Below are 27,197 nucleotides of genomic sequence, written 5' to 3' on the forward strand. Positions count from 1 at the left end.
AAACAGAGCATCTGAGGAAATACATTGAGCACTTTAGCGCCCTTGGCTTCATTCGTCCTTCCCGCTCCCCTGCTGCCTCGCCACTTTTTTTCATCTCAAAGGCCAATAAAGAGTTGAGGGCATGCATCGATTATAGACAGCTGAACAGGGTGACTGTGCGAAACAGGTATCCGCTTCCACTCATCGCCGTCCTTTTGGATCAGGTCCGGGAGGCGGGGATTTTTACACGCCTGGACTTAAGAGGGGCTTATCATCTGGTCAGGATCAGGGCTGGTGATGAATGGAAGACGGCATTTAAGACCTGTTTCGGTCTTTATGAGTATCTGGTAATGCCGTTCGGGCTTTGCAATGCCCCGGCGGCATTCCAGTTCTTCATAAATGACATTATGAAAGAGTACCTGGACAGGTTTGTTGTCATCTATATCGATGATTTATTGATTTACTCTGTGACATCGGCCCAACATGCGAGTCATGTGTTCCTAATTTTACAAAAACTGCAGGAGCATCACCTGTTCTGTAAGTTGAGTAAATGTGAGTTTGGGGTGGAAGAGGTGGATTTCTGGGGGTGATCCTTAACCCTCGGGGGTTCAGAATGGCTGATAGAAAGGTGAAGGCGGTTCTGGAGTGGCCGGTCCCTTTGAATGTGCGTGATATCCAGTGCTTCCTGCGGTTCTCCAATTATTATAGGAGATTCATATCACATTTTTCACAGTTGGTTTCTCCTATCACTCGCTTGTTACGAAAAGGAGTAACCTTTATATGCACACAGGAAGCCGAGGAGGCCTTCGAACTACTGAAAAAGGCATTCAGTTCAGCAACCGTTCTCATGCATCCTCAGATGGAAGTGCCGTTTATAGTTGAAGCCGATGCCTCTGATGTGGCCATTGGGGCAGTATTATCCCAGCGAGATCGAGCAACCGGATTGTTGCACCCGGTGGCATTTCTCTCGAAAAAACTGAATCCGGCTGAAGTTAATTATACCATTGCCGAGAAAGAACTGTTGGCAGTGAAGAAGGCATTTTAAGAGTGGAGGCATTATCTGTGGGGGGGTAACCATCCGGTGACAGTATATTCCGATCACCGCAACCTGGTGTACTTGAAAACGGCCCGGCACCTGTCCCAAAGGCAGATGCGCTGGATGCAGTTTTTTGCCGAGTATGAGTTCACGATTACCTTTCGTCCAGGGGTAGAGAATAGAAAGGCTGATTCTCTATCCCGATGTTTGAATACGGATTGTGACAAGAGAATGGCTCTTAAACCTATACTATCGCAGAGGTGGTGTTGTGTTCGATTCAGGTGGAACATTTCCTGGAGGTAGTAGCCAATCAGCGTACTCCGCAGCAATGGGAAGAGTGGGCGGCTGTGGCAAGTCATCGGTCCCTTAAACATGGATTACCAATGGTGCAGAACAGGTTGTTTCTTCCGAACCATGCGCTCTGTTTGATGGCATTCAACTGGTGTCATAACGCCCTGATGGCTGGTCATCAGGGTCATCAAAAAACAGTACATGAAGTGCAAAGACATTTCTGGTGGGAAGGACTGGTACGGGATGTAAGACAGTGGGTGAACCAGTGTGAGACCTGTGCGAGAGCCAAGAACGTTCCATCAAAGCCAGCAGGGCTCCTCATGCCGTTGCCAACACCATCGAGGCCATGGCAGGTTATTAGTTTGGATTTTGTGGTGGGTTTGCCCATGGATGAAGGAAACAACGCCATATTGGTGGTGGTGGATAGTTTCACCAAGATGGGACATTTTATTCCCTGCAGGAATCTTCCCTCAGCGTCTCAAACAGCCCAGTTGCTATTAACTCAGGTGGTTCGGCTTCATGGGGTTCCACAAGTCATCATCTCTGACAGGGGTCCGCAGTTTGTGGCCAGGTTCTGGCGTACCTGGTGTAAGGCCTTGAACATCTCTGCGGCCCTGTCGACCAGTTTCCATCCTCAATCCGATGGTCAGACTGAAAGACTGAACCAAACTCTAAAAAAGTATCTTCGCTGCTATGCTGATGAGGCGGCAGATTCCTGGGTTTCTCTGTTGTGGTTAGCGGAACTGTCCTATAACAATGCTTGGCATTGCTCTATCGGGGAAACACCTTTCCGGGCTAATTCTGGGTTCAATGCTAACATACTACTGGTGACCATACCCTGCGATGTGGCCAATCATCCAACAGTGGCGGGCCAAGTGAAGGCGCTTTTGAAAATCCATCGGAAGGTGCAGGCCTCTTTGGATAAGGCAAAGGTTTCGTACAAGAAATGGGAGGACAAGAATCGGAAGGGAAGGGCCAGAGTATAATGTGGGGGATAGAGTGTGGCTCTCAACTAAAAACATCAGTTTCCGATTCCGGAGCGTTTTCCATCCCCGCTACATTGGGCCCTACACGGTGGTGAGACGGGTGAATCCGGTAGCCTACAAACTAAAGCTTCCAGCTTCATTACGGATTCATCCTGCCTTCCATTGTAGCTTGCTGAAACCAGCCTTTGCTGCGCGCAGGAAGGCAGTTCCTCCTGTAATGCGCGATGGGAATCTGGAATATGAGGTGCGCAAGATTTTGGATTCCCGTTTCAGGCAGAGGAGGTTGTGGTTTCTGGTGTCCTGGAAGGGGTATGCTGCGGAGGATGATTCATGGGAACCTAGCTCAGGGGTTCATGCTCCTGTGGCGATCCGCCGCTTCTTTGCCAGTCATCCGAGGAAGCCTGGAGCCAATAGGCGCTGGTAAGGAGGGATATACTGTCATGGTTAGGATTCCGGATGGTTTGACTCTTTAGTAGGGTTGTACAATTTTAAAGAACTACATATCCCAGAATACTTAGCAGGGGGGAGGCGTCATCTTCTATAAAGGTACCTGACTGATGGCGCGCAGTGTACGTGATTTTGACCAGTTACCGGAGTTTTGGAACTAGTGTGTTTTCCGCGTTGGTGGCGCTTCAGCCAAGGCGGAGTTCTCGACCGAAGAAAAGAAGGTGTGCGGCGGCTGTCGTGTGCCTCTGCAGTGTTGTGGTGTTTGGATTATACGTTTCCGGCGTTCTAACGAGGGGAGAAGCGGCTGTGACTTCAAACGGCTCCTCGAACAAGCCGGTGTTTTCTCGGCTGAGAGAACGAATGTGTGGGAAGTGGCGGCTTCCCTTTGGAGCGTTCAACGGCTGTTGAGCGTTGTTCTAGCACCGGCTGGTGTTAGCGGAGTCCTTCGAATCGGAAAGGATTGGACTTCATCTGCTGTTACAGGATTCCGTGAGTTAAGAGTGAATACGAACTTGGGAGCTTTCAAGCGTATGTAAAGACGCATTCTAGTGCCATGGAACTTTAATGCAAAACAACTTGGAATGATAACGATTAGACTTATGGATTGTGGAACATTGTAATATCAAGACTGTGTTTTGTTTGAGATCATTCTCAGTACTTTCAGAGGAGAATCTTATCGTTTTTGGTGCACATTCTATTTTTCTTTTGGATTTAAGGAAGTACACTATTGGGGAATTTCATTTGGTATCACCCAGGAAGGCTGGAAGGTGTGTGTGAGAGGACTGAATATCGGAGGAGTGTTTGGGGTGTGTGAATACCTTCTTGAATGCTGACCTTTTTCCTTGCATTCCAGATTAGTGTGTCACAGTGGAAAAAGGTTTATACACTACCTACCGAGAGGGAGAAGAGGAGATTGTAGCTAGTACCCGTGGTAGGTGGTGTCCTAGCGAGAATAATTGAGAGTAGTTAGCATTGATATGTTATTAATGCTTGTTGTTTTCTCTGTTATTTCTCATTTCAGCCTCCTGTCCCGTTCCAGTCCCTTCCTGGTTTTTTTATTCCCTCACCTGATTACTTTATGCTCGGTGTACTTTGAATTCTGAGCATAGGGCAGTCTGGAGGTGGACCCCATATAGCAGCGCCTGATCCCGAGGATACGCGGTCGTGACACAGGCACTGATACCAGGGACCACTGCCTTCTGTTAAAAAATGAAACAAAAAAGTTTAAGGAAAACAGGCTGCATTTTTTAAAAAACTGCTTTATTTAAAAGCAGTCCCAGACATAGAGGTCTCTGACCCCAGCAGGCCACTATCTCTGGTAGAACCAATCATTCCCAATGGGGTCGCAAATTGCGACAGCCTCATTAATATACATGAGGCATGAAATTGCGACAGCCTCATTAATATGCATGAGGCATACAATTTGCGACAACATCGAGAATCGCAAAAAGTGTCTCAGACATGGTTGTGCATCCCAATTAGCAATTTGCAAATTGCAAATCGCAAATGCAACACAATTTGTGACTCGCTAATTGGCGGGTCGTACATTTGCCCTTAAATCTCTCTAAGGGGTGGGCAGAGCTCGCGGAGTTGCACCACGCAAAATTCCATGGAGTTGCATAAAACCGTGGAATTCTGAAAGCGGACAGAATTGCTCCACTAGTTCACCCCTAGGTTTAATAAAGCTGCAAGATGCAGTCTTATACTAGTATTGAGCCTTGTATATTGGTCACCCATGAGAGAGTGTATTGCCAGACAAACTCGAGATGACCTCACCAGCCGCGGTCGGCAGTATGAGTTCCTGCAGGGCGGTGATGTGGGGAGGAGGAGGGACAGGGTGGGAGGTAGTAATGTATGGATTATGGAGTTTAACTGGTAAGTAAACAGATTATAAATAAAACACATTTTGTTGTGCGGACTGCATCGCATTTGGTGATGCAGTGCACACAACGAAATTCGGTTTATTTATTTATATGTTTACTTACTTGTTAAACTCTGTAATCCATACATTACTACCCCCCACCATGCCCCTCCCCCTCCCCACGTCACTGCCCTGCAGGAACTCCTACTGCCGACCGCAACTGGCCCTCACCTCTTCGGTAGTGACTCCGTCCTGTCTCCTCCACCTTCTTCCTCAACAAACAGAAGGGCTTGCTCGCTATCCCTGCCCCTCCTTTTAAGAACCGAACATCCTATACGTCCTGCGTGCAGCAGCTAGAACACCAACTTGCTTATTCTCTGTGTGAAATGTAAGTTACTTAACACCATGAAAAGGAAGAAGGAAAACACATTCATGTAATGTCTTTTCTTACGTATTAAGAAGAGGTTGCGGGATGGCCTCAGCCAAGAAAATGTTGTGTGTGCTCCGCTCCATTGTGCATTTATATGCCAGTTTCTATGGAGCTCAACGCCCACGAAAGGCTCAAGAGCATGAAGCATTGACTGGGCCCCAGGCAGTTATCTGGGCCCATGAAGCACTATACTCACTCAACCAGGCTTACCTTGGAAAAGTAGAAGAACCGCGTGGCTACGTTAGTAGGGTCTCAACAAACACCACAGGAAGGTTCATATTTTGTGGACTCCACAATGACCCTTAAATGCAGTTGTTTTCATCACAGCCATGCCTCCAGATCTTCTTTCTTAGAGGTCACAGGCATAAACAACTTCTCCAGCTATTGCATTCTTCCCACAGTCATAGTAGCCTCATTCTCAATGTTGGAAATACAGTGCTGCGCCCCATCGATGCAAACATTCGGGGAGTGTATTCTCTCTGCTAAGTGGACTAATCTAGAACTCACATCATCTATTTTATTGTAATTGGAGCGAAGGCTGGTTTTGAAATCCAATAGTGGGTCATTAGTGTCTTTCCAAGTGTTAGACTGCTTCATCTCAGCATCCTCCTCCCCAAGGTCTGGCCCGACTGCAGCTCAATTTGCGATGCTACATTTGTCGAAGACCAGTTTGCTTTGTCTCTGATCCCCTTCCACATATTTGTGATGATACTGGCACCTCAAGGGATCAAACAGCAACATTAGCATTATCAAGTGCTTTTATTGTTGTTTAGTCCTGAACAGTATCACAGCATGTTTCCCTTATTGCTACATGAGGGCTCCCAATTGCTTAATGCATGAGGAGCAGGCGTGTTGGCCCTCCAACCACGTTGATATATTAGGATGTTACGGGTGGTTCAAAAGAAGCATTCACTAGAGGCCAGGATCCACCCCATCTGATGAAAACAGAACGTCAATCCACAGGGAGAGCACCCCGATGAGCGTTGCTCCTCTAGCCTCACCTCATCACAGGTGTACATAGTGCGCAGCCTTCTTGCAGGAGGGTAATAGAGCCAAAGGCAGTATCCCACACAGGGATAGCTCTTGGGTAAGCAAATGCATGCATTAGTGGCCTGCAACCTCTGCCTTGTGCTGATGTCTCTATTCATAGCCGGCAGTGAAAAGTGCCTCAGGTGGTCCCTGGGGCAGCCTCCACACACATTCAGGGGTGAGATGTGCCGTGTAGGTATGGGTATCCTGCCAGTGCCACAGAACAGCCTCCGGTTCACTGACCACTGCTGTTGTGGTCCAGCTTCCAAAAGTGCCTCAGCAGTAAAAAGCTGTGTTGGTTGCAATGTGATAAGGCTGCCATGGAGTCAGTTAACCCCCTCCACCAGGCAACATATGCTTAGCGCTCACTGGCTCTTCTTCAAATAGGCTGCATCCTGTGGAACAGCTGCAATTTCCTCGGGATCAGATCTCACAGCTATGTGGCCATCTTGGTTGCAAGCTCAACCACACCCGAAAATAATCTGCTTCAAATATCTCTATAACTCTAAGAGATAATTATCCTACTTCACAAAAATTGAACAGTGTGACTAGATCGTTGATTTGCACTACTAAAGGGAGCTTACAATATGATGGCTTTTAATATTTGACAACTAACAGTAGCCATGTATTGCTCTATAAGAACATTGGAATGTTGGTAGCTCCATTGAAAGCAATGGAGTGCTCCGGGCTTATAATGGCTGGTGTAAGGCCGGAGTTCCAACATTCCAATGTTTCTTTGTTCACAGCTCTGGCTGTGAACAAAGGCTTCAGGGAACCTGAGGGGATTGAAATCCCCTTGCGCTCCCTGAAGGCTTTGTTACATTTGTTAGAAAATTCTGCCCTCTAGTAGCAGAATGTTCTAATAGCCTTATAGCTCTTCCTAGCAGGTCTATACCGGCTATTAGAACATTGGAATGTTGGGAGCTCCATTGCAGACAATGGAGTGCTCCCTGCTTCTATGGGCCGGTAAAGGCCCACAGAGCAACATTCCAATGTTCTACAAAGGCTTCTCGAAACTCAAGGGGATTTATATCCCCTCGAGCTTCGAGAACCCTTTGTTTAATTGGTTAGAACATAATGCCCTCTAGTGGCAGAATGTTCTAGTAGCCTCATAGCCCTTCGTAGCTGGGCTATACCGGCAATTAAAGTCCTGCTGTCTCGTTAAAGTCCCTCGCCTTCGGCTCGGGCCTTTAACGATTCAGCGGGCCTTCAATAGCCGGTATAGCCGCTACGGCGGGCTATAAGGCTATATTAAAGTACATCAGTGGTCCGTTCTCAAATTTATCGCTCTTATGGTCGTGTTCAATTATATTAAACCCATGTCACAATTGTGGTACATACTTCAAAATCCTACACGCATTCGAAAACATAAAAACATGACCGCGCAAAGCATTTATAACCCAGTAAGACCAACAAACTCCAACTTCCTTGATCCTTTGCGGACCCGGAAGTCAGCGCGACCGAAACGCGGCGTCTTCAACTAAGAAGGAGACTATTTTGAAACTCTGTGCCCCGTTTAGCCAAGGTATGAATTGCTCGAAAAATGCCACCTTAACTGCTTAGGCCCCCCACTCGCCGGCAATTTGAATATACAGGAAGTGGCAAAAAATCATAAAAAATCAGTTTTTGTTAATTTTCTAGGCGAAGGCACAAGAAGCCCACATACAGACGGCTGTGCTCTCCCTCAAGGTAAGATTTTGTCCTGCCTTGTGAGCCACATTTTCAAACTAAGCCCAATACCTTTGGTACTGACAGGTCTCTCTCCCTTCCTACAGTGGGTTGAGAGACAGGCAGTGGTACAAGTCAACACGGCACTGAGAAAAGAACGAAGTAAGTGGTGAAAAAATGTGTTTCTGAGAGTTGGTATCAGTATGAAGTGTGGTAGGAGATTTTGTGATTCTCTTCCCAGATATTTTGTACACTTCGGGGACAACTTACCTCCCTCCATATTCTGATAAGAAAGAGGTAAGATAAGGAGGCTTGTAGTAATGGATAAGGTAGCCCTTTTTAGCAGTATTGCATGACCTAAAGAAAGCTTTCTTTCTTTCTTAACAGACAATGGTCCCCATGAGAACTTCTAAATTAAGCGAGTTCGAAACGCGTAGACTTTCTAAAAAGCCAAAAATAGAAAAAGGTCTTCCAGAATTGTAAAAAATTGGTCCCTTTTGAGAATAATAAATGTTGATGGCTTTACTGTGAATAATTTTATTCCAGCACTCATTTAAAAAGAATATTGTTTTTTTGTCTGTTATGGTATGAGAGATGAATGAATGATGGCTTGAATGATGAATGTTTCGAACTGTATATTTTAAATGTATCTTTTGTTATTGTAAATATGAATGTTGTTTTCTTTGTGTACATAAGGTCTTAACAAATGTAAATTTGGCAAATTGATATACCAAATTGACGAGTATCAAAATAAAACACAAAACAAATAAAAGAAGTGATAATAAAAACACGAAACATGTTGTTTTAGTTCGGATGTTTTGAAAGATTAGTTTAGGTTAAGTAAGTAGCGGCATGTGCACCTCTTTCGTTCACTATAAGAACATTGGAATGTTGGTAGTTCCATTGAAAACAATGAAGTGCTCCGGGCTTATAATGGCTGTTGTAAGCCCGGAGCTCCAACATTCCAATGTTTCTTTGTTCACAGCTCTGTCTGTGAACAAAGGCTTAGGGAGCCTGAGGGGATTTCAATCCCCTTACGCTCCCTGAAGGCTTTGTTATATTTGTTAGAAAATTCTGCCCTCTAGTGGCAGAATGTTCTAATAGCCTTATAGCTCTTCCTAGCAGGTCTATACCGGCTATTAGAACATTGGAATGTTGGGAGCTCCATTGCAGACAATGGAGTGCTCCCTGCTTCTACGGGCCGGTGAAGGCTCGCAGAGCAAAATTTCAATGTTCTACAAAGGCTTGTCGAAGCTCAAGGGGATTTATATCCCCTCGAGCTTCGAGAACCCTTGGTTTAATTTGTTAGAACATTCTGCCCTCTAGTGGCAGAATATTCTAATAGCCTTATAGCCCTTTGTAGCTGGGCTATACCGGCAATTAAAGTCCTGCTGTCTCGTTAAAGTCCCTCGCCTTCGGATAGGTCCTTTAATGATTCACCGGGTCTTTAATAGCCGGTATAGCCCGCTACAGCGGGCTATAAGGCTATATTAAAGTCCCGCTGCCTTGTTAAAGTCCCTCGCCTTTAGCTCGGTCCTTTAACGCTGCAGCGGGCCTTTAATAGCCGGTAAAGCCTGCTACGGTGGGCTATAAGGCTATATTAAAACCTATAGGGCATTTTCTATTAGTAATGGGTTGTTAACAGGTCTGTGCATGACTGAGAAAGTACTCTTAGTACCAAGCCCCTGCAGTTCTATTCCAGGACAATGTGGTATTTATTTGATTCCTTAACAAAATATCCTGCTTTGCCACATTCAAAATTTGTTTTGTGGTGCTTGAGATTCACTACTTCCAGCAGCACTAACAGGAGGGGCAATTAAATCTCCTTCTTCAGGTCAGTTTCTGCAGACAGCAACTCTTCTGGCCACATTTGGATGGAGATTCCAGGAGAACTATTATAAGTATTTGTTGTCTTTTTGTGGAAAATCCAAGCAAGGGGAATAACAGCCTCATACCAAAGTCTAATTCCTTGATTTTGTTAAAGCAATACCTAGAGGGGGGGTAAATCTAAGAGATATTTCACCCTTTACAGACATCAAAGCCTAGTCTCTTTAGCAGGAAAAGCATTTCAGCACTATAGTTTCTGCCAAAAACTATATACAAACCATATCAGTGGGAGAAAAGATTTGTTGTTTCATAATGATATGGAAGGCCTCACTCTTCAGTGCTGGAATCTACAAAGATCACATAGGTGTGAACTAAAAGAAATACTCTCTTCCCCTGGACTTTCATTCATTACTGAACCCCTGACTGGGTTCTGGGCTAGAAGACTCGGATGAAGCACTCCCATTAAGTATTAAAAAATTGGTAAAAAATGAATTACTGTGATTGCCCCTTTTTAGATGGACACTGCATTATATTACACTGTTTTGCTGGTGTAGAATGTTCAGAGAGATACCCTAGAGTTAGGAATGACAAACCAGGTAGCAAATAGCATCTACTTCAAATTCAGACCTGTCCATTCCTAAGGTGTCCAAAGCAAGGATGGGCGGCAGGTCCTTCAGGTATCTGGCTGCATGTAGCTGGAACAAACTCCCTGTGGCGTTGCTCCTGGAACCCTCAGAGCCCATTTTCAGAGCCAAGCTAAAAACATTTCTTTATGCCCGGTAGTGGGTTCCCACCTTAGCACCTTTTCCTGCTAGCGCTCGCATCACAGCGCGGGGACACGCCGTCTGGCGTCACCATGCGCTTTACAAGACCCCCTATTATTATTATTATTATTATTATTACAGAGGATCTCTTCTCTGGCCTTGCTGGCCTCAAGAATCACTATACTTAAAAAGAAAGTGGTGACAGGTTCATTGAGGATCTTATTTGGCCGTTCAGCTATTCAATTAGTATTTCTTTAATGTGGCTAGCAGTCTTCATCAGAGATCCAGACCTTGAATCCCTTTAGGTGTTGTACAGAGTGAGGATGAGCCTTGGGGGACACCGTAGATAATGCTCTTGGTCTCTTAGGAGAAGGTTGGGAGGCAGATTCTCTGCGTGCATCCTGTGAAGAAGGATGCAATCCATTTGAGAGTGTCTCCCTGGATGCCGACATGGTGGAGTCTTCTGATTAGGGAGTGACAAGATACGGTGTTGAACGCTGATAAGGGTAGATTTGGCTAGGCACTCCATAAAATGAATTTGTCTGAATCTTTTATTATTCCAAGTTCAAGGTGGATAGTATCCTTTGGCAGTCACAGGGGGTGAGATTTGAGGGAAGTCTAAAGACTTGTGAAATGGGAGAAGATTAGAGTGATGCAGCTGGAGAGTGTCATCTAAGGAACTTAGGGGGTTAACAGTAGACAAATATCTATCTAAATTGTAGAGTGGGTATTCTGCAATGGACCGTGCCTTACTTAGCTACTCGGGTGCCAGAATGGGCAGAAACCAGCAGGGTCTCTTTGCCAACAGCTCACATGGTTGGGGTTGGAAACCACATCGCAGAACAATTGTTTGAATATCCTAAGATGTATTCTTGGTTATATGTGTATATTGAGGTTGCATGCGTAGCAAAATGAAGAAAAAGACTTAAAGGGACTATGGCTAGCTCACTTACTAATGAACACTGTTACGGCAAGCTTTGTCTTCATCATTACAGAACCTATTTCTCACATATTCACCAAATAAGGGTGAACTCTTTTTGTCAGAAGGAATGAGGTAGGGTTATACTCTTTACATGCCTGAGGAGATGCAGCAAGGTGGAAATGTTGAAGAGGAAATGTATCAATATATTTTAGTGTATGTTAAAGGTGCGGACATACCTAATACGAGTATATGGTGTGATGGGGAAAAGGAGATTCCGAGAAATGTTACCTATAAGCAATGAGGCACTTCAGGAAACTGAAATTTACATCAAGGAATTGGCTATCAATATTACCGAAGGTGCAGAGGTACCTGGATCCAGAGATGTGAGGGGCTCAATTTTGTCCCAATGTGTTTAAGTTTATCACTATCAAACGATAAGATGAGACCTAATTCTTTGCTTGCACTAGGGTACATGCTGCCCTAGCTGTGCCACTGATTTACATGACTTTAAAGGGCACTCAGTGGTCACCCTCATGTTTCTTTATGGTTATAAGAATAACTCTAGAAGTTTGTACAGACATTATATACTATTTGTAAAACATATTTTTAGGTAGAACCTACTAGACACCACATGAGCTGTTTGTTGTGAGCCATACTTGAAGCCCACCCATTGCTTACCATCAGTTGGATTTCCTTGTCTCTCTAATTTGCCTGCTTTATATTCATGTCCCAGCTTGTCAGTCATCTGTTTTCCCCTCTCATGGAACACTGACTTATTACAATCTATTTGATTGGCTGGCATTGCAGCTTGCTTTTCAAGCACTACGTTTCTTTTGTGTGAAGCTCTACATTCGAATATGTGTTTTTTTAGCCAGCTCTTACATGTATACTCCATGTTGCTCTCTGTTGCCTGACTGCTTCTCCCTGCCCCTCCCTATGGTGCTCACCAGTGTGGTGCTCCCCATTTCATCCCCCTTTGGATGCCCTCTGTGTTGCTCTCTCCCAATCCCAATGTTGCTTTTGATCCTGCGCCTCTATTTCTTTAGGGGCCACTCCAGTGCCCCACATGTTGCTTTTGTGCCCCCTACCATGGTGCTTTAGAAATTACCTACTCAATCTTTTCCATGTTACTTTAATGCTCTCCGCCAACCTCCCTGTCCTGCTTCCACTTAACCCTGTCTGCCTTCTTTTAGAAAAAAATGTTTTTACTTGTTTTATTTTCTTTTTAGTTACTGATCCAACTTCGCTTGATAACTAAGAAGAAAAGAAAAGCCCTCATCATTTTGTAGGTGTGGGCATGTGGCTTTTGTTTTTTTTCTGACTTTTGACGCACTGCAAAGCATCTTTGAAGCTGTAGAGAGTGGCTAAAAACCATTGACAAAGTAAGTAACATACAAAGGCGAGACCTATTGGCTTTGTCAATGCTTTTTCTATTTTGTTATCGTATTTTAAGCACCGGGAAAGCAAATATTGTGGTCAAGCACGTGGAAAATGTATGCCGCATTTGACTTTGAAAATAAAAACTAATTGCAGCTACTATGATACTTTTGGCGCTCTCCAATAATATTAATGTATTTATTTTTTGAGTGTTCAAGTTTCCATTAATGATAACTTGCACATACTCATGATCTGTCCTAAATATAATTATTTGCATTCAATATATATACTTCTACACCTGAAGCCCATGAATTTTAACCAAGTGAGACCTGTGCCATCTGTCTGGCGTTTTAAAGCCAATCAAATTGTAATTTATTTGAGGTATATCATTTATGAAATGTATCATTCCTTGCTTGACTTTTATGATTTTATTTTCTAAAAGCGAATAAAGAATATTGATTGATTGAGTGTACTAGTGAAGATCACAGAACATCCTTGCTGTTGGGCAATACTCTAGTTGAGCTTGAATTTTTTTGGGCACTCCGAAGACAATGGGACTGATTACAAGTGGGTCAGTATATTTACGAGTGTAACCCCCTGTTTGTGCACAGTCGGAATTACGAAGCTGGGACGTATTTATTGCGTCTGAAATTTAGCATAGGCATTAAATACCTCAACCTCTTTTAAATCTCGGCAGGTGAAGCCTGTCAAAATGTAACAAGAGAAATGTGTACAGGATGTACCATACACTGCAGATTTTGGTGTGTTAACTAACCAAATATGCATGTTACCAGAAAGCTCATAATAGGTGCTGTTCATCACACGCTATAAATATCATACCCTGGACTATTTATATTTACAAGGTTCAATAAATGAATCACTCATAAGCAGGCCCCTATTGTGTTTTTTATTCATATTGGAAGGAAGACCGTTGTGAAAGATTTTCTAGAGCTCCATCAAAAACAATGATGAGAGGATTTGCAGTGGGCACTGATTAATAGATATTCCTTCCTTCTTCCCAGAGCATGGCTGATAAGAAATATGTGAATGGAACTTTGGTGAAGGTTGATGTTGATATGATGTGCAAGTGCATTGACGTACAGACTGGATTTTTTTTCATTTCTGTAGCTTGTGTAGGGGAAACTCTGGAGGAGAAAAGTTATATTAAACTCAAAGGCCCATATTAACCTTTTTACCGCAGCAAATATTTTGCCGCAGTGCGGGCGTTCGACGAAGTGGGCGGGGTTGCGTCGGCCGTTGGTCGTGCGCAGCACCAGGAAGGTAGTGCTCGTGTCGGCCAACGAAAGCACGGAAAGGGTTAATCAAAGTTTAACGATGTCCGTACGCCACTTAAGGCGATGCAAGGGTGCCGCAAAACCGAAATGATATTTACCAAGCCACGCAAACCCACCTTGCACAGCCATGCGTGGCCTTGTTGAATCTGGAGTAATGAAAGGCAGTGCAGGTCGCTGCCTTGTGTTACTCTGCCCCAGGGAGGTGTTCCCTGGGCGGGGCGTGGGTGTTCGCACACATCCACCCATGGATTCTAAAGCATTCCCAGATTTAGCAATAAAGGTAGACCTGGGCATGCATCACAATGCTACGCTTTCCCAGGCAACGCGTAACAAGGAGAATATTTTTTTTTCGATTTTCTTCTTGCTACGTGTGCTGCATTCTGCAGCATAAATAGAAAGAGGAAAAAACCTCGAAGGATTGTTTTTGTGCAGAAAGGTGTACATTCCTGCACAAAAATAATCCTGCCTTTGCCAGAATAGGCAGAGGGTAGGAATGCCCCATATCTTGATCAATATGGTGCATTCCTGCCCATGCCTTTTACTCAACGCAGCATAACAAGGGGCCTTGTTGTGTTGAGTGAAATATTGATAAATATGGGCCAAAATGTCTAATTAAATGAAGAGGCTTTATTGAAAAAGTATTATATGCAATAGAATGTATAAAATACTTGACCTAGGCGAAATTTAAATTATGCTGGCATAATCTGCATAATTATGGGGAATGTTGCATTAGACTTTTTCCGCGAAATTTCGAACATTATGCCATAACAACCAAAGCACATGAAATATGTTTTTTGTGTTATTTTTAGTATAAAATATGTCCATGCATCAAAAATTGATCCGAAGATACATTTGACACTAAATTATAGTGCTAAGTGACAGATCTACATATCACAACATTTTGCGAAACTTTGGAGTTATGACGCAGAAGCAAATTGTCCGAGTTTTGCAAATCCCTATAAAATACCAATATATCTTCAATATCACATAGTAACAGGTGCCGTCCTAACCCTGAAATGTTACAAGGGAGGGACTCGTCCCAAGGGTTCGTTATCTACACATTCATATTTTCCTTGGTAGCAAAGCACTGTTCTAAAGTGTTCAGGATTGGGAAGCACACCTCATGTAAAATCATAATGCCATTGAGTACCCCACAAACCCCTTCTTTACCCCCAAGGGTTCGATTTTGGCCTCTCTTCAATGTATTTGCTGAACCCCTTATTGTGATTAGAAGTGTACGAAAAGACACATTTCATTTTCCACAAGTGTTATGCGGGTCCTCTGCATGAAAACTGGATGCCCGGTATTTACTAAAGGCATGCGAAAACCCGGCAGAATGTATTTTTAATGCAGTTTTTAAAGTCACGGGGGAATGCTGCTAGTGCAGCACACGCAGGTCCCTAGTTATTTTCTGCGTGGACAAGTCTCCAACAAGCAAGAATTACACTCAGAGTATGAGTAGGTGAAAAACAAAAATGACACAAACTAAGAAAACACCGATAATTGGTAAAAACTGCAAGATTATGCTGGAGAAAAAAAAGCCTAACTATTACATGTGTTTCATCTTATATTTAACGGCTAGTGAGATAATTTGGCTACCTTTTCCTAGCAGTGAAAGCGTTCTGAAAGGCGATTTCAGTAAATAATCAAACAAAAAAGTAACGCTGATTAAAACCATGATAAGTTTGAAGAAGTCAGGCAAATTGATTGTAAAAGAGAGATGCTAGTTTGGGCTGCAATATCTATCAAAGCTAGGAGGGCACATCCAGCAATGCTAGGACACAGAAACAATGCATATTGCTCCACAGAGACAGTCTTACCTTCGCTTGAGACTTATTAGGTTGTTTGTCTTGAGATTCAAGCGGTGTTTTCGTCCCAAACGACCAGCCTCCAAAGCTAGTGATTCAAATGAAACAGGAAATACATTACTTGAACATCAAAATGAACAATATCATCATGTTTGGTTTAGAGAACATAGCATCGGCTCTGTAGACAAATAATTCAGGTGTGATCTTGGACATATTAATCCACCTGGGTGCTGCACCAGGTTTCAGTTTGTACATCGGGAGAAGCGAAAAGGTTATAACTTCAGTGCAACCAGCAGGGACAGGGACACGTGATCTTTATATATAACTTCCTTATGTCAGAGTCATCTGAATGCTGCCATTACTTACCGGTAATAGCATTTCTCTGAGTCCTTCTATCGCTGTGATTCATCACGGCAAGATAGACAAGGAGGTAATGTTGGTTTTCTGTTAAAATTGGACAATAGTCCTGCCATGATCAACAGGTTTGCCTGACCCACTTCCAGTTTAAGGCTCTAAATGTTAGGTTTTATAATTCCAATTAACGCAGAGTTCAGAGCCCCACTGCCCAGCCGAAGCAAATTGTTCAAATGCTATAGGAAAAATCATGCATACTATTCTCAATGGTATTCCTCCAACGGGATCATGTGTCTCGTGTTGACAGGGGTCCTGGGAAGGCGGGTCACCTGAGCATTCCCCTTCAATTGAGGATGGTGCATATATACCCCCTTGCTACGTTTTAAATTGATCTTGGGATTTCAAGTATGGTCTTAGTAACTAATTTGTTGGTTTGAAAGAATCTGAAAGGTAGGACAAGGTAACGTGGGGCAACTTTTAATGAAAAAAGAAAGAAGCCCTAAGGCCCTCGGCTTCAAGTGGACATGTGTGGTGAGGTGGTGTATGTAAGACAGGATGAGGGATTGAGAAGGGCAGGTAACATTACAAGGGGAAAACTATATCAATGGTGGCTGCAGAAGGAGGTGGCAAGAGGAGCAAGGTAGAGTATGGGAGGAAAAGCTAGGGCAAGCAGAAGTGTACTCAAGTTGTAGTCATGGAAGGAACAGCTCGGCCAAAGGTAACCTTTATAAACACAATTTGGGAGTTTGGTGGTTTGGTACCTCAATTTAACTACCCATATCTACAAAAGGTTGACACAAAGTGCTCTACTTAGCTGGCCACAGCCACATACTATCAACGTAAACGTTCATCAGTCTAATCGGCTGCCTCTTGATCAACAGTTCATGGATACCCATTTAGCTCACTTCCTCTTGGGTGTGATATCAAGTGGCAATGCGTCCAGAAATGTGTCTGACACAGTATGTCTTGCTCATCTGGCCCTCTTTTGATCCCCCCCTTTTTGTGTCCGTGTTACCAAGCAGTGGTGCACCATCTAGATGTGTGTGCCTACTGCATCGAGGGTCTCAAAACGCACATTATTCTGGTTTTGAGGCTCCCATTGGACTTCTTCTCTGTCGATGTTGTTGACCTCTGGCCTGGATCCTTTTGACATATCTGCATCATGGAGTCCCCCTAAAAGGCACCTCTCATGCCCAACAGAGTTTAGATTACCTCCAGAGGGGAGAGTAGCCCACAGCCTATGCCTTGGCTAAAGGCGCAGTCAGAGGTTACCACCCCACATTCTGCTTCAGTGCCATGAGCTACCAATTCTCGCAGTTGTGTTATTTGCGACGGAATGCTAAAGTGGGAAAAGGGGAACAAGTGATACAATATTTTAGGGCCTTTTAATCCACACTGTGGCGTTTTCAGATGTCTATTTTACTCAATATTATTTACTGTATTCATTGAGGTTAAAGAAAGCAATAGAAATAACTTTACAAAGGGGAAAATCCACCGATCTCTAGCAAGAACTCTTGGAAAACCTAACCACCATTGTTTGGTGGCTGGCGACTTCCCTATATGCTTGGTATGCTAAAGCTTAGAATGCTCTGCTCACATCTGACAAGCACTATGTACTCAGTGAAATACAATTTGATGGGCATTGTAGAGCAGGGAATCTGTAAATGCATTTTGTTTTGTGTTTTAGCTGGTGGAGTACGGATATGCCTACCAGTAATATGAACGAGAGAAGGAAAAGTGATAGTAACATGAACAATTATGATGATGATTTCATTTTATAATAGGCACAGCTGCTCCAAAAAGTGTCCCAGTGTGAAAAGCAGCTAAATCAGAAAAAAGGAGGCTCAACCTTGTACATAGAGCCACTTTTTAAGTTTATTCTTAAATAATATCGGATTGCTTATAGACCGCAGTTCCAAAGGAAGCTGATTCCAAGCTTCCGACCCCAGGAACATCAGGGACCTTCAACCTGTTCTTACACGCTGAATCTTGGGGATCAGCGCCAAACATTTGTTGGCTGATCTTAGCTGTCTTGTGGCATTGCAAAAAACAAATCTGGCTCTAAGATATGTAGGGTCCGATTGATATGAGGCATCATGCACTTGTACAAAAGTCTTAAGTTTAGCTCTTTCCCTAATGGGCAACCATTGAAATGCACACAGATGTGGTGAAACTCCTGATCTCATAGGAGCATTTAACAGAAGTCGAGCCGCCGCATTCTGAATGGATTTCTTTTTACATAGCCCTTCACAGTATACATTCACCACTTCTAAGTGCAGTAAATTGCAAATTTTACTATTATCCAATTTATGGAGGTTAACTAACTAACCTCAGTGGAATGGAAGTTCAAGTTTGCTTTGCAAGATTCAAAATTATTGCCTTCAGCCCACCACATCTGTCAATCACGATAATACAGCTCATTTATCCATCCTCATTAAATGACAACAAACAAGATATCAGTGACCAAGGCATGACGTTTTGCTGCATAGCCTTATTTTTTATAACAGCAGGAAAGGAAGAGAGTCAGAGCACTTCCTTTCAGAGCTGTCATGACCGAGAGGAAGTTGGTGATGAGAGCTGTTGAATTCTGTCAACAGATCTCATTGGATGAAGTATATGAATCCAACAAAGGCAATGGTTCTGAAGATTTTCTTTTCAAATAGAATCCAGCTCAGTCCCGGTACTGAAGTATTACCATAAACTGAGCCACAATAAGTTATGGCAAAATAGCTCTCCATAGGATCCCAAGGCCCACATTTACTAAAGGTTTGTACCAGGGCAAAGCCATGCAAAGAAGCACAAACTCTTGCATGGGTATTTAGGGCCTTATTCACAAGAAAGTGCTGCAGGACGTCACCACAAGTCTTTTGGCTGCGCCACGCTGCGGCACTTTCAGAGCACAGGGATGCTTCATGTTTACAACAAAATGACGCATCCCTTTGTGTTCCCCTGTGCTGGTGCACATTCGGCTGCCATGTGCCACACAGGCAACACTCATGTCACACACCTTTCACACAAAGTGTTTTGTGAGAAGGGGCCATATTTACAAGGACAAGAAATGCCATGCAGGAAGCTTTACGTGTCCTTGTAGATATGGGGCAGGAGGTTGCGCCAGCATTGCGTCACAAAAAGTGACGCACGGGTGACACAAGGGGCTTGTATATAAGTACCTTAGTTTCCAGTTAAATTGTTATTCGGCACTGGAACAGTATTCTTTGCTCAGTGCAAGTAGTGCTTTGTACTACTTTGTCCACAGTGTGTCAAGGGGGCGAACCTTGGGCAGATTGGCTCAAGCGCTCAGTTTTTGAGGCAAAGTACAATCTACCAAGATAGTCAGATAAGGCTTTGGCTAAAAAATAATACCTCATTAAAACATGCAATAAAAGGAGAAATGGTTTTATTTTGTTTCAATATTTTGCATGTGAACTGCTTTGCAAAGCACACAGAAAATGTGTGAAAAGTTTAAGAATGTGTCTAGGCATAGGATTTGCTACTAGAAGGAAAGGGCTAGTGAAGCACCTGGTATACCAACTTCAGCATGGGTGTCATGGGACAGATACCATTATTTTTATAGATTTTCATTATTTTGAGCTGTGACTTCCAGTTCAAGGTAAAAGTGGAAGCTAAAAAAGAACACAGCAAGTAAGAAGGTAACATGTGATGTGGCGGAGCCAAGTTGTGGCAAATAAACCAAACATAGTTACATAGAGAACAATAAATTATGAAAATCCTAAAGAAAATGTAAGAGAGTAGCAAATGGAGTGAGAGCGCAAAAAGCAGCAGACAGAAGAATGCCAAAAGGAATGCAAGATTGACGGAATAAAGAAAACAGGAGACAAAAACCTGTAAAGAATGAAAGAAAAATGAAAAGAAGGAAATAAAACTACAAAGCAGAACAGAGAATGAAAGGAATAAGGCAAGGAAAAAGGAAACTTTCATTGGGGTGTTGGACTTGGGGTGTTGAACCTGGCCCTTTCTACAGAGCTATCCACAAACTGTTTTACTTCCTCAGTCTTTTCTGACCCTCTTTTTGTTGGCTTTAGGACCCTAGACACTTTATCATTGCTACCCACCAGTGCTAAAATGCATGTGCTCTCTCCTCTGAACATGTAGAATTGGTTTACACCTATTTGGCATATTTGGTTTACTTGTAAGACCCTTCTAAAGTGTCATACCAAATACCCAGGGCCTGAAACCTAAATGCTACTAGTCGGCCTGCAACTCTGATTGTTCCACCAACAGAAGTAGCCTTTCAAACCTGTCTCAGGTCTGCCAATGCAGGGCCTGTGTACACAGTTTACCGCCACTTCAACGTGGCATTTAAAACTACTTGCCAAGCCTTAACTCTCCTTTCATTACATATGAGTCACCCCTAAGGTAGGCCCTAAGGTCAGGGTGCTATGTAAGTAAAAGGTAGGAAGTGTGTTCATTCCTTACAGGTCCTGGTAGTGACAAAAGCCCACATTTGTTTTTCACTACTGTAAGCCCTACCCCTCTAATAGGCTAGGATTGGGAATTCCTTCATACAAATGTAAGCTGCAATTCATTTCGGTATAGAGACAAAATATCGACTCCAAAATATCGACTGGACATAATATCGAGTTTTAAATATAGACTGGACAAAATATCGACTGGACATAATATCGACTACAAAAATATCGTTTTTCAGGTAAGGGAAGTAATATCGACTGTATAAAATATAGATAGAAAAATATCGATTTTTTAATAATATATAATATTTTATAGTGTATCTTTATGTAATAATATGTGTGAATAGTGTGTATTAATGTTATAAAATATTTTATTACATGAATTTTGTTTTTATAATAATTGCGTAATGTAATTCTGTAGCGGGTTGTGGGTTTATAGGGGAATAGGGTGGGAAGTAATTTAATAATAATTAATTAATTAATATATGTTTGTTAATATTTTTAATTAATAATTAATTGATAATTAATTAATATTGATTAGTTAATTAATTAATATAATTTTGAACATATTTTGTATTAGTAAATAATTGTTAATTAATTAATTGTAATTAGTTAATTACATTAATTAGAGTACATTTTTAATATATATAATTTTGTGTTATTTTTAAGTAATTAATTTTGAAAAAATAATATTAATTATTAAAATAATTACAGCTAATGTTCTAATATATTTACTTTATTGTTATTGTTAATTAATAATTAATTGGTAATTAAATAATATTGATAAATTTTGGGTAAAGGAGCATTTTTAGGGTTCAGGGTCAGTTTTCAGTTCATGGGTAAAGGGGTATTTTTAGGGTTCAGGGTCAGTTTTCAGTTCATGGGTAAAGGGGTATTTTTAGGGTTCAGGGTCAGTTTTCAGTTCATGGGTAAAGGGGTATTTTTAGGGTTCAGGGTCAGTTTTCAGTTCATGGGTAAAGGGGTATTTTTAGGGTTCAGGGTCAGTTTTCAGTTCATGGGTAAAGGGGTATTTTTAGGGTTCAGGGTCAGTTTTCAGTTCATGGGTAAAGGGGTATTTTTAGGGTTCAGGGTCAGTTTTCAGTTTTTGGGTAAAGGGGTATTTTTAGGGTTCAGGGTCAGTTTTGGGTTTTTGGGTAAAGGGGTATTTTTAGGGTTCAGGGTCAGTTTTGGGTTTTTGGGTAAAGGGGTATTTTTAGGGTTCAGGGTCAACAAATAAGATTTTAAAAAATTATTTTTATTATTTTCATTTATTATTTAATTATTATAATTTAATTTAAGTCGTTTTAAGTATATTTTAGTAATTAAAATTTAATATTAATTTGATTTAACACTGTTTTTAATAAAGTCGATATTTTTTACATCTATATTTTTGTTAACGATATTTTGTACTCAATATTTTTGTACTTACCTGTTTGTAGATACAAACTCGATATTTTGACTGTCGATATTTTGTCCACGATATTTTGGCAAGTCGATATTTTGTCCCTCGATATTATTTCAGTGATCCATTCATTTCATGTCTTTGGAATGGTAATAATAAAGCCCCCTTACAGGAGAAGTTGGAAATACAATTACTGTTTGAGGTATGCCACTTTTAGAATGTGGACATTTCTCTGCAGTTACTGCTCTGTGTGCCTGATAGCTGGTCTCCAATACGTGTCTGTGCTGGGTGATAGCTACACTTTGTGCATTTCCTTTAGAAAGCCGCAACACAGAAAGGATAGGTGTGTCTGAATACTCATATACATACATCTGCATTCTGATGGCCTTGCCCATGCAGGATGGAACGGAGGGGCTAACACTTTACTTGAATAGGCTGTGTCCTGTCCCCACAGATAGCCTGATAGACAAAACTGGGTTAAAAGGGATACTTGTGCACTCCAGAGAGCTGCTTTGAAGTCACCCCACATCAAAGGCACTTTTGGGTATAAGTACTGGGACCCCCTAAAACCAGACAGTACTGGACTTGTAACGAAGCTCTGCCAGAAAAACTGTTGTGCTTCTTAAAGACTCAACTGGAATGCTGATCTGGAAGGCCTGTTTCTTTGTTTTGTTTGTTGCCCTTTTGCCTGCTGCTCTCTGACTCTCCTGAAGGAGAGCTGGACTCTGCCTTCCCTCCATGTGATCTCCAAGGTTTTTTTGGCTTGTCCCCAGTTGCTTGATGCTTGAGATTGGGAATCGCTATATGAAATTCAATGAGTTTCATGCATTAGGTTGCGATTTCCTAATTGTAATTCGCAAAGAATAATTAGAAAATCACAATCCCTAAAATGTCTAAATATGGCCACTAGTATGCAACCACTCACTCCTCCACCTTGGAAGTATGAGGATAAAAAAATAAATACAGAAGAGTGATAACCGGACCCGAGTGAAAGGCAGACATCACCTTTGGCAAGAGAGAGGGGAAAGTATTCATGAGCAGCTTTTTGTACATAGAATACCTGAACTGTGACTGGGCCAACAGGGCCTGCAACACTCTAAACCTTACTGGATCACAAAATAAACATTAAATAAAGGTTTTGAAGGTTAAAATACAGATAGAACAACTGTGAATCGGTTTGAGCAGTGATGCCATGATTACTATCAGAACCACATTTAAGTGCTACTGAGAAACAACAAAAGTCCTGGGTCAGAAAATATGAACTAAATATTTCAGAAAACTATGTAGGAAGGGCAATCTGAACAAGGAAGGTTGGTCTCAGAAACAAAAGAAAGAAGCAAGCACAACCAAGTACCTCTTGAAGAAGATAATGCTTTGGGTGAGAGAAAGCAGAGAACATCAGACAGATGAGCCTAGAAAAGGTTCAAGACAGTAAAGTTGCTTTGAAGCCTCTGTTCCAGTAGAGGAAAGGCAAGACTGTGGCTGTTGCTTTCGACATACCTCTCCTGTGAAAGGACTTAAAGAGTGACTGCAGCTGGAAATGTTGTAGGTGCTGGGAAGGTTGGCCTCACTAAAACCTATGAATGTGATGCTACTGTTGGTGGAATTGTTCTAGGGAGGCCGATCCCAGATAGCTCATTGTAGCATGGCTGTTCTTGAAGTGCTCCAAGGATAAGTCTGCTTACTCACCATTAAATGTCATGTCCATTAAGGCACCTGGACATCTCCATAGAATACACTAGCTAAGGAGTGGGTCATTGTATCAGCCGATTTCAGCCCATACTTCAGAATTTATTTTGAAGCATTAAGTCAGTCTTTCGCCAACTCAAAATATGGACCTTTCATATGATGTAGGAGGTAGATTGTAGCAAATGTTGACATTTTCCACTGGGTGAAGTCATACTGTCTGAGGAGACGATATATCGCTGTTGTCTATGGCAAAAGATGCCTGAAGTAATTATGCTACACCCATGGAGCCAAGACAATTGCCTGAACTACCAGCCTCTCTGCAAAATGATAATTCTATAACAATTTTGTGTCTAAAGGCACAAAACTTTATTGCACGCCAATATTCCTAAGAACTCCCAGGCACCAGGCACCAGTGGAGCTATGTTGAACAGCAGGTTCTAGAAGATGGGTGCTGGGCATTTTAAGTGTCCCCAATGCTTTATGCACGGTGACAAAGAACAGACACATTTCCTCGAGCTGAATGCCCAAAGGTTAGCAACTGTCACCCTTAATGTATGTCTCGCGATTACTTCCATTCCGAAGGGTTAGGTACTGCCCATCATTCAAATCATAAGGAGGAAAGATATAATGAGCTTCTGAATCATCTTCTAATTTAGGCAAGTCAAGTGCATTTGAATCTGAGTCCAAGATTTCTTTTATCTGTTCAAACCATAGGAATCTGAGTTGACAGCAAGCAAGAGGATACTCCAAAAGGGAAGAAAGGAAGCGTTTACCTTGTCTCTTGCCACCTAATGAATTCCCTCCAATTTCAAGGGCTAAGATGTCTCTGAGAGTTGCTCCAGAGATTATGTCGATATCAGTCACACTTGCAGCTTAGACATGGGTGGCTTCTGAAAAAGCAGCAAATGAGGCCAGAGCCTGGGAAGGCACAAAGTTATGTGGAATCAGGGCTGGAGTTGCCAGAATCTCTGAGGGGCTGAGAGGGAGTAGGGGCTGCCTTTAAAAGGTGGAACATGGCCCACTGAAAAACCTCAGCATGAGATGGATCAGAATACAACTCCAGTCGAAGCTTCGTGAGAACAGGAATCAACTCCGAGAAGGAAAGAGAGGAAGAGGACAGTGTTAGGGAACAATGTCTACAACTCTAAGAATAGTTATGGAATAGGACCATTTTTAACGGTGACAAAGAGGATTCACCTTTTCTATGGTGTTTCATCTGCTTTTTGTGAATTAAAACTAAGAAGGATTGTGCCACATCAGATAATTTATTGAGGGAAGGAGAGGGACTATTTGTGGTTCTTCTCTTAGGACCCAGCCAAGAAAAGCTTGATTTTCCGCTACCTGAGGGTGTATGGAGACATAGGAGTCTCACATGTAGGTATAGTCTTCAGGTCACAAACACCACATGCAGAGGGTGTGAGGGTGGAACAAGAACAACTGGTTACAACTTCAACAGGGTTTGAACCACAATGCCTTAGGAGCTGATATTTGAATTGGTACCCTGAATGTCAGTAAAATGTAAAGAAATTAATTGCAATTATTATTATATAGCGCTAGATTCGAGCCCCGAAGGGGTATCTCCGCACTTGCCTTGGGAACCCGTCCTGGCTTTTCCCTGTGAGAAAGCCCCTACAGGGCATCCCCAAGGTGAAAGCCAGGCATCCCGCCGCAGGGGGCCGTTGTGGAGTCTAAGCAAGCTTAATGCCCAGAGTTGCAGAGTGTGAACCCATGATTAGGTCAGGCACCGAAGCGAGAATTATCGAGTCCATGGACATTTGAGCTCAAGACCCTGCCGCGTCGGGAATTGAACCCTGGTCCCGGGTCTGACCTCTGCTTCAGGGTAGGCCTGCTCTAACCAGTGAGCCACACTTCTCCACGACAAGAACGCTGAATCCATGTTGGAAATGCACGGAACAGCTGCTAAAGTGCCAGGGATGCCACAAATTTGGTAAGTATGTATCAAGAACAGGGGTCACCCTACTCACAATGAACCAGGGTAGCTACTGTGTAACAAGGAATAGTGGTTCCCGTGGACAATGTATATAATATATGATAAATATACACTCATTAGCATATGTTCGTGGGAAAAGGATGTAGGAGAGGGAATCACAATCACATATTAGGCAAGTGTCATCACTTCCTGTTTGTGTGGAGCCACGACTGGAGTCATATGGCATCACCCGGCAGCAGTGCGCGGACAAAAAGAGAGTTAAAAACAGTGATACGGTTGAGTCAACCAATCTGAAAAGCTCTAACCTTCTCAACAAAACTAACATTTTGATTTTTAAGTTTTTGTTTGTTTGTGAAATATAGAACATATTTCGTCATTTGTGTATTAGTTTGATGGATATTTGTTTCTGTATGTTGAGTAGTTTTTGAGAGTGAAATCGTAGAAATTGCTTAGGCCAAAGTTCCATGTTTCCAAAAGTGAGTCAATGGGCGTCCACAGAAGTCAAACGATTAAGAATCACGGCATTTGATCATATATATTTCTTCATCCCCACACCACTTGGACAGCTCATCAGTCGTTTACAGCTATCCAATACAGCTCATACACTGTGTGCCAAAACTATGATTAGCTAGAGGGAAGAATAAATCTATAATTGTAAAGTGTGCCTTTCTTCTACGGGGCATTTGGTGTCGTTTTCACTACAGGTCAAGCCACTTAATATAATTTGGCCAGCACTCATTCCTAAGAATTTAGCAACTACTGGAGATGTGCACATCATTTCTACGAAGCCTGGTTCCCCCTTTATGCAGACGGGAAATGAAGCAGCAGGGATGCGATATATCCTGGGAGAAAATTAGTCTTTAGGAGGATAAATATTATTTTCACTTTTAGAACTGAGTTTAAGAATCCCAATAGTAATAAATTGCTTGCATACAGATTTAACTATATGCTGCAAATATGAAGTCAATATGTACTATTATCTTGGCGCTACAAATGTTTTTGCTTCATTTATTTAAGAGGTAAAATTCAGAATTAGGCAGTAGTCCCTGAGATACAATGTAAAACTGTAGAAAATGTGAGCACATTTTTGCAGTGCCTATTTAAAAAGTACTGTACTATTTAACACACAAAGACATTGGTTGTGTGTTGTTATAAACAAAAGCAAAGTAATGAAATACAGTAGGCTTGTATATAGTGAGTGGTTTGTAGTGGTATTTTTAGCTGATGCACAGCGGTTCTCATGTTTTTTGTAAGACGTAAAGATAGAAATGGAAAAATTAAGGAAATCGGTGATAAAACGAGAAAGCATGGATTGAAAAGAAGAAATAGATAACAACCTTTATTAGGAGTGTCCCCTTAATTTGAGATCTATTAACACACTTGTTTGTACACGGATCGCAATTACAAGTAGTGCGCGGTTTGATGGTGTGATAAATATCATACAATTAATTCAATTTCGGAAGGGAAAACTTGCTGGAATATAATAATAGGAAAACACCTTGTTTTCATTGAGACATACAGATTTGGTTCAGTAAGCATCTACATTCCTATAGATTCTTCTGCAAAAACTTGAAATATTTAATAATTATCAAGTCCGCTAAAATCCGAACACATTGGTGTTGGATTTTATCGATGTGATAATTATCGCATC

General features: G+C 42.2%; 1 protein-coding gene across 1 annotated transcript in view; it reads right to left on the bottom strand.

Moving 5' to 3' along the window:
* The window catches only part of ABCA13 (ATP binding cassette subfamily A member 13), a 2,590,787-nt gene that overhangs the window by 828,988 nt on the left and 1,734,602 nt on the right, over positions 1–27,197 (bottom strand). The window contains exon 36 of the mRNA XM_086964984.1: positions 15,733–15,808. Within this exon, the coding sequence (XP_086821110.1) occupies positions 15,733–15,808 (76 nt within the window). The remainder of the gene's footprint in view (positions 1–15,732; positions 15,809–27,197) is intronic.

This window comes from Lissotriton vulgaris, chromosome 4_1, assembly GCF_964263255.1.
Source record: "Lissotriton vulgaris chromosome 4_1, aLisVul1.2, whole genome shotgun sequence".
NCBI classification, from domain to species: Eukaryota; Metazoa; Chordata; class Amphibia; order Caudata; family Salamandridae; genus Lissotriton; species Lissotriton vulgaris.